The sequence below is a fragment of the Telopea speciosissima genome, chromosome 5, assembly GCF_018873765.1.
Source record: "Telopea speciosissima isolate NSW1024214 ecotype Mountain lineage chromosome 5, Tspe_v1, whole genome shotgun sequence".
Lineage (NCBI taxonomy): Eukaryota > Viridiplantae > Streptophyta > Magnoliopsida > Proteales > Proteaceae > Telopea > Telopea speciosissima.
In genome coordinates, this window is record NC_057920.1 from 62,689,717 (window position 1) to 62,698,559 (window position 8,843).

Here is an 8,843-nt window from a genome sequence, read left to right on the forward strand (position 1 = left end):
GTCAGAAAGTAACCAAGCTGCCATGTTCACAAAGCCTATGTCTGTCAAGAACTTGTGTAGTGCATCTACAGGAATGGGGTTAATGCCTAATCCATAGGTCATGTGATGGACACCCTACCTATGTGAAGAGGCTAAATGTCTGAATTAGGTTCAAGGGGTACAAACGAAATCACTGGTTGATCGATTTTGTACTACTACTTGTATAAATATTCATTCCAAGCTGTAGATGGTGAAAGTAGTACTACCACAAAGAAAGAGGTTGAGCGGTAAAGCTCTTAATTAGTCTAATCCCAAAAAATGTGGGGGTGTGTCAGTTGTGGTGCACACTAGGGACTAACCTAAGTGAATGTAGGGGGTGTGGTCGTCGCCGATGAGAACTTATAGGCGAGTTCTCTAAAACATTCACGAGTTCAAGATAAGGGATATGGCCGGTTCAAAAGTCCAAAGTGATTTTATGATGGGTAGCGCAAGAGTCGACCTATGGGATATGGTTGATGGGACGGTCAGCTACACCAATGAGAAAAGGTTTAAGGAGTCTGACTCCACCTCTACTCTGTAGCGCGGTTCATTAGACCTAGTGTAGGTTCAAGTCCGGAAGACACCTACAACGATGTGTCCTATAGTGTCTAATTCAGTCACAGCATGTGTGTCTCGTGTCGTTTTGAAACTTGTGGGGGATTGTTAGATTTAAAATATATTTTATTTTATTTTATGTTTCAAAATTTTTTGATTGTTTTGTTATGGTGTGGGACCCATGTGATCAAAGAAGGAATTCCAAAGGTTGTAACATTCTATGGGTACCCTAAAGTCTATTCATGGTCACTATCATGAGTGGGAAGGTGGGTCAAGGATATTGAATGAGATTGATTTCTCAATTCATGGTCATAGGTGATGTCTCTCCCTTTATGGGTATTAAGGCCTTTATGATCCTTAGTGGAGAATGACCATTTTATGGGGTTTTAAGGCCTTTATGGTTTTAGTGGAGAATGAATGAATTTTAAGGTCATTCATGACCCTTAGTGGGGAATGACCATGAATTTGGAATTAACCTCCAATTCATGCCCATATTCATGCCCATAAATCTTATTCTTCAATTTGGTCATAAGTGGATGGTTATTCTTGAGAATTCCAAGGGAGTGCAAGGATTGGTCTTGGGCCTATATAAACCCAACCAATTGCTTTGTAAGAGACATCTTTGGATACATGTTCATGTCCATATTTGGCAATCACTAAGAGTATTATTCTCTCTCTCTCTCTTTTCTTCTAAGTGTGTTAGAGGATTGCTGTATTGAAGCTCTTGGCTCCTTCAAGAGACTAGAAGGATTGCTTCATCTTCTAGTTGGAGGTTGTTTTATCTTGAGGTAGTGGTGCAGAACACTCCTTGGCAGTAGGAGGCATCAATTACCTTAAAGGCAGCACTACAAGTGTGACTCAACCTCAAGCTTGTTCAAGTTGTTGCGGGTGTGGTTCTACATCAAATTCAAGCTTTGGTCTTCTCATTTCAGCCAAAGGTCAAGCCTAGTTTCTACTGCTTAATCTATTGTATTGCAATTCGTGTTGTTTCAATTATTTGTAAGGAATTGTAATACAATTACCCAACAAACTTATCCAAAAAAAAAAAAAAAAATACAAATGGAAGATGGCGGAGCGGATGGAGAAAGGGGCAAACCAGAGTTTTGCCACAAGGGCATGTTCATGTTTGCAGCAAAAGAATAAAGAAGAAGATGGGGGTTTTTGGGTGTTCAGTTTAACCTTTCGAAAAAAAAATAATAATAAGAAGAAGAGATTATTCATCCACAAAAAGGGAGTAAAATGAAAAAATACAACCTGGAACGATGGAGTTCTTCTGCAACACAGAGTTTTAGGGCATTTCGCTCGAGAAGGGTTTTGAAGGGAGAAGGGTGGATTGCGAAGTAGGGTTTCACTTTTTCTCCACGATGGTTGCTGCGGCTCAGATGGACGCTGCAATGTCACCCATTTCCGGTGTGGTTTAGGCAGATTTGGAGAAGAAGAGAGCGAGGGAAGAAGAAGGTCGAGATTTTGGGATTTCAAATCGTTTTGAAACCTTATCACTTACGTGTAATGGGTTAGGTTTGGTTTTGGGTCATCTGGGTCGGTAGGGGTTGTTTTTGGGTTTAATGAGGTTCAAAACCCATTTGAAATTTTGGATTAACAACCGTTGGATGGTTGTCAATATAGGTGTCGCTCCCAAAAACCGTGGAAGTAGGATGGAAGTACAAGTTTGAAAGTAGAGGATGTGAATCCGGAGAAAGACCAATGGGAGTCAGCTTTTGTGAGCTATTTTGGCTCTAAACCATCGTTTTCATCCATGAAAAGAACGATGGAGGAAACACAAGCAGCATCACCAAGAGCACAATGATAGGGGTTATTGTTATCATTGATATATAACAATACCCTCTTACAACAAAAAAAAATTAATAATCAATTCATTTATTCATAAGCTCATACTCAATGATTTTTTTTATTGGTCTCATTCAATTTGGTTTTTCATATGAATATCGAATTGGTTCGATTCGATTTGGGTTTTTTCAATAGGTTTCGATCGTTTTTATTGACTACATTTTGATACCCCCTACCATAAATCATCGTAAAAGTTGAAAAATAAAATTAGGGAGGTAATTTTCTATCCGAGAGTGTGGCCTACACTAGCACTCCCATGGATCAATTCTTCTTCTTCTAAAAACAACAAGGGGGTAAAGATATCTTTTCAAATAAGAAAGTGAGAGATAAACTCATGGAGTGCTGACGTACAACACACTACCCACAAAATTATTACAAAAAAATAAATGATGGAACAAAGTCATCGTCAAGAACCCCAATTATAATCTGCCCGGTTCAGATGTACGTTTTCTGCTTTATTGGCAAGTAATTCCAAAAGTGTCTGTAATTTTTCTAGTCATTCTTGTTTGCTTCTTTTGATGACCGACAGTTCTTTAAAAAATGGGGTCACCACGTGAAAGGCTGAGAGCATTATTGTTTACTTTTACCCCACCACGGGAAAGGGACTCAGGATTTAGGAGTCGTTCAGCGCAGGGAAATTTTTTTTTTTTTTTTTTTTTTTTCTTTTGAAGTGGTAAAAGTTAAATTTATTGAACAAAAACCGTGTGAAACAGAACGACTCCAAAGTACACAAATCACAAATCTTGGTTCTAAGATTGGAGTTGGGCCAAACTGTATCACACGGACAAGACAGGGTCCTCCAGGCTATGGAGTCAGTAGCATAGGTTAATCAACCATTTTTTAGGGGCAACGTACCCCATAGGTGGAGCATGATTCCTGTGTGTGTAGGGTCAATGGAAACACGAGCAACATCACTAAGGCAGACATTTCTATCTTTCATTTGGGTGAGATGGTCATTTCACCCCCAATATGTCTAGACATGGTCGTTATTCTCCTTCATAGGAAACTTTCTAACCTTTTTTTATTGGACAAGGTTTTCCTCCACCCATAGAGGACGATGGTTCACCTAATCACCCACCATCCTAAGGTTCACAAACCCCAATAGAGTTTTAATATTTTCCCAAAAGACCCTCATGATGTCTTCTCCCACCCTCTCTTGGTGAATCGGATCCCATTTACCGTCGGTGGAGAGAAACTCGATCCTTTTTCACAAGACAAAAAATTTTCTACTGAGATTTTAGCCCATGCACTAGCGTAAGGACTAATGAGAGCACACAACAAAGCATAAATAGAGGTGGGATTTCTACCTTTCATGTAAGCGAGGCGGTTATTCCGCCCCATCCTGTCCCTAGGCACAAGAGCCACGCTTGTAGACATAATCTTTTTTCGTTTTATAATTATCAATCAGAAAAATAAATAAATAAATAAAAATAAATTCATCCAATTTAAACCGATATATGCCAATCCTAATCACTATCAAAAAAAAAAATTTGCTGAGAAATCAATATCAATCAATATAAGCCAAAGATTGATACTATATCTAATACTGATTTCTAAATCCCTGATAGAGCTCCATAATGTCTCATGTGAATCTCATAAACTTTTTTTAAAAAGGGTTTTTTCCAAATGTTCCTCTCAAATTATCCATTTGTACAAATGCACCCCTGAACTTTTTCTATTTTCAAATGCACCTCTACTTATCAAACTTTGTAACACATTAATCTAGTCCGTTAATCTAGAACACCAAAACCCCCCTCCCCCTCAAAAAAAAAAAATCTCATAAACTTTTGCATTAAAGGAAATTGTGTTTAATACCTAAAACCATGATTAATATGCAGAAGAAAAAAAATTTTGGTTAAAAAAAGTCTAGTCAGTATAGTTGGTGAGCAAGATCAGGCTCCTCTCCAGGGCACCCTCAAGCTGAACGATGTCTAGCACACCATTGATCGACACGTGGTCAAAATGCCGTTACAGTTCCAACGACAGAATGCGCACATTTGAACCTGGTGGACATACAATGGTGAAAAGGATTTTCAGCATGAATGTATGCATGCATCCATCCTCAACCGCATGTCGAGCTTTATGATGCGGTGGACATCTTCCAGCTCGGAGGTGCGCTGGACAAGAGCCGGATTCCAGGTGAGCATCCAAGTAAGATAAGATGGGCATACTTGCACAGGTAAAAGGACAGCTACATTCAAGAATTATTAAAAGACAAAAATTGCTGATCTGACCATTTTAATTTTTTCTCACAAAACAGAAAAAAAACCAGGAATTTCGTGCCTACGAACAGTGATGCATTATCATTCATCAATATCAATGGAGACGTGACAGGGCTACTGATCAAATCACGTGAGAAAAATGTTAGAATCCTATTTTGATAAAGTATAATATTCTATTTTATTATAGATTAATATTAAATCTCCTAACATTAGGCTAATTATATTGGTCTAATAAAGGGGATCATTGAATTATTTTAAAAGTTTACTGTGGATTGACTTAGTGTGGATAAGTTGTTTTTTATTAGGATTATGATGAGTGGGGTTCATAGAAAAACACTATTTAAAGAGAGCTAGGTCCCCCTTTTAGCTTAACACAATTACTATTCACAATCTAAAAAAGAAGTATATTCTGGAAAGAGAGGGAGAAATACAGAATTTTTCATCTTTATTAGATACAATATTCTCATCAAGCCAGTGATATTGGGAATAGAGGAAAACACCTTGCTCTTTTATTTTCCGCTGCGATTATCATCATTATGGATATGCAAAAATGTTAGTGGTTCTACTTTAACCATTTACTATTTGTTTAATTGTATTCTTGAATGGCCTATGGAGATGCTGTTTTCTATGGTTTTTCTCTAATCTAACATGTGGGTAGTATCAGAGCCGTCATAGATCTGTTCTTGAACCTATTTAGATCCATAAATAATAGATCACTTTTATTGATGATGCATCTACAAAAGTTTTGAGTTTTATCATGAACACTAAAGACCAAGTATTTGGGATCTATCAATAATTTCGTGTCATGATTGAAAGAGAAACAGAAAAATCTCCATCGGATACTTTGTTGACCCCAATAAGTAGTTTTTTTGTTTATATAAAAGCTAAGTCATTTGAATATCAAAAGATAAATGGAAAGAAAGATTTGTGCTTAAACGTATATAACATTCTAAAGTTGGCCATCTTGTGAGATACAACTGTGTTGAAGTGTAAAGCTACTACTTGAAGAAAGATGCTTCAACTATGCTGAATTATAAAGCTATTGCTTGAAGAAAGAAGTCACAGTAAGAACTTGATAAGCTCAACTTAGTATTGATGCATGCGGATGTGTTTTGCAACCTTGTGAAGGAAATCCTTGTCCAATGTGATTTAGATAGGAAATCATTGGCCTACTGGATAGGAAATCTTTGGCCTGTGTGGTCCTGATGCTCAATCGAACAGATTATGATTGAGTTGTGAAGGAAATCCTTGACCTTTGTGGTTTGGGTGCTGAATCCGAGGGACTGTGATTGGATTGTGAAGGATTTGATTCCTACTAGTGAAAGGAATATTAATTACTGTATTAAATCTTTCATCTATGATCAAGATAATGGATGTAAGATAAGTTGGATCCAAACCAGTTTAAATCGGCTGTGTGCATTTTTATCTCCTGTCTATCTTACTTTTGTACTTACTTCAACTCAAGCACTAACATTAATTATTGGAGGGAAAAAATTCTGTGCATTTGGCGAAAATGGTGCCTGATACACTTGCTGATTCAATGATGGTTTCTTTGCCTCAAAGCATTGATGGAAAGAAAGGAGATTCGCCTCAGCCAGAACCTGCTATTGGGAGAGGTGAGGTACGTATGGATGTTTCGCTTACACCAAATCGGTTTGCGGTTTTGGAACCTGTGGGGAAGTCTGAGTGTGTTTTGGGTGGTGAGGCTGATGTTCCCACTCTTAGAGAATGTGATAGAAGTCCGGGTCGGAGCGGGCCATTGCGACGCTCCACATCTCCTAAGTCCTCATGATGAAGTTTGGTGCGTGGAATATCAGAGGGATGAATGCCCCTGGTAGACGATGGGCAGTCTTGGATTGGGCTTCTTGTAATCATTTGGCTTTCTTTGGTTTTTTCGAGATTCGTGTGCATTCTTGTATTTTTAATGGTTGTTATGCGATGTTCTATAATTATTGGAAATGTGGCCTCAGCAAGACGAGGTCACTCCCCACGGCACTTTCTCTTTTGTTGCAGAATGATGCTAGGAGGAAGAAATATCTAAGATTGTAATTCTACACTGGTAACTTATAATATACAAGCTCCCTTTTAATCCAAAAAAAAAAAAAAAAATTTCTGTGCATTTATTGATTGTCATTCTTCTGTTATAATTACTTCCCTATTTTCTTTCTTGATAGGAAAAGATTCCTTAATTAACTAAAATAAAAATTAACTATGTACTATTTGATCACATGAATTGATGAAAATTTTCACAAAGACTAAAATCCAATGCTTCCAAGTTGTGATTGATTAATTCTCACACGTGGACAATCACACCATAAAATCAAGACCGACACAAAAGACACCAACTATTATACAAAATCTAACCTGACGATATTCCTGAAATCTAATCCCACAAACTAAGAATATTTAGAATAAAAAAAAGGCATCACAACTCCTTCAGCATCCAAATATAGAATAATATTATCCTAGAAGTGGTTAACTCACTAGCATGCCTCGATCAACACTTCCATCGGTCTTGTACCTACCGTGAAGAAAACTGCTTCCCTCTGGCCTGCACAAACAAGAAACCTATAATTAAGATACCAGATCTCATAACAGTTACGATTTTTGTATTTCTTTTTTCTTTTTTTAACTAAAAGATCAGATTGTATTAACGACGAAAATGAGAAAGTATATACAAAAAGCCTACCTACATTCAGTTTTAAACAATCAATGATCAGCCTCTATTTCATCCGCCGTTGCATCCAGAATAGAACTTGTCGATGGTCCACTGACGTCACGATGTTCAGTCTGCTGCTGCTCCTGCTTAGGTTGTAACAATGATAGCAAAGAACCAAGCGTGTTCACAACTTCCTTCATTGTTGGCCTAGCTTCCCCTTTATCCTGTAGGCAATTTTTGGTAAGCTCAACAACTATCAAGAAATGATCTTTCTCTGCATCATTTTTTATTCGCTCATCAGGACAAAGATTCTCATTTGTCACTTCACGTACAAAATATTCTGCCAGGGTTTCCATTTTACCAGGTTCTTCTGATAAAATTGGTTTTTTTCCGGTCAAAAGCTCTGCTAAAACAACTCCAAAGCTATAAACATCACTTTTATCAGTTAAATGACAATCTGAATACTTATCACATTCTGGGTCAAAGTAAGCATGATTTCCTTGAATCTTTTTTTCAGATTCATCCTTTTTCTCACGACCAAATCCTAAAGCTCCATAATCAGATACTTTAACCTTCTTATTATTATCTAGAAGTATAGTGGAAGACTTGAGATTCCTATGAAAGATAGGCAATGAAAAAGAAGAGTGTAAATAATCTAATGCATTGGCCGTCTCTGTCGCAATTCTTAGACGATCTATCCATGAAAGAGGTTGTTCTGCTGCATCATTCAGCTTGTGATGGATACGGTCGAAGAGCGAGATGGAGAAAGACTCATAAACTAACAATGGGTCTTTATTATCTAGGCAACAACCCAAGAGCTTTACCACGTGTTCGTGATTGCTGTGAGAGAGAATGTCAACCTCATTTACAAACTGTATAATCTGACGTTCGTCCATGTTTTTGGGTCTCTGAATCACAATAACTTGTTTTCCACCCTGTAAATTTCCCTCATAAACTTTACCAAACTCTCCTTCTCTCAGTGGTGGTTGACGGAAATTATTGGTTGCATTCTTTAGCTCTTTTATGGTGAAAAACTTGAAATTTTCTTCTTTCATCTCTTTTTGTGATAAACCTTTTCTCTCCCCTTTTTCTGCTGAATTTTCTTCTTTAATTCCTGTCTTTGACTCCTCTTTTACTTCAGGGACCCCTTTCTTTGACCTCTCTTGATGCCTACGTATTTGTTGCTTCAATAGAATACCTCCATTTTTTTTGAAAAGTCTTGTACGTCGTCTTTCCTGGATTGCCCAATACGAAAACCACATAAAGACAGGTAGAACTATAACGCCTGCAGCACCAATAACTGCAAAAAAAATAAATAAATAAATAAATAAAAACAAAAAAATTCGATGTATAATTTTACTTTTTAATCTAAAAATTATCTTGAGCATGCATGAGGCTCCTTGTTGCAAGTAAAAGGAAGGAAATGAATGAAATTGGTTTAATATAAAAAATTAAAAAATAAATAAAAAGAAAGAAAGAAAGAAGAAGAAACTTTTATAATTATGATTATGCAATCCAGTATTTAAAACTCATTCCATAGG

At 37.1% G+C, this 8,843-nt stretch overlaps 1 protein-coding gene across 1 annotated transcript; it reads right to left on the minus strand.

Moving 5' to 3' along the window:
* Window positions 1-7,352: 7,352 nt before the first annotated feature.
* Window positions 7,353-8,564, minus strand: LOC122663228 (wall-associated receptor kinase-like 1). The gene has a single exon (XM_043858918.1). The coding sequence runs from the start codon at window positions 8,562-8,564 to the stop codon at window positions 7,353-7,355; it is 1,212 nt and encodes a 403-aa protein (XP_043714853.1).
* Between the last annotated feature and the right edge of the window lie 279 nt (window positions 8,565-8,843).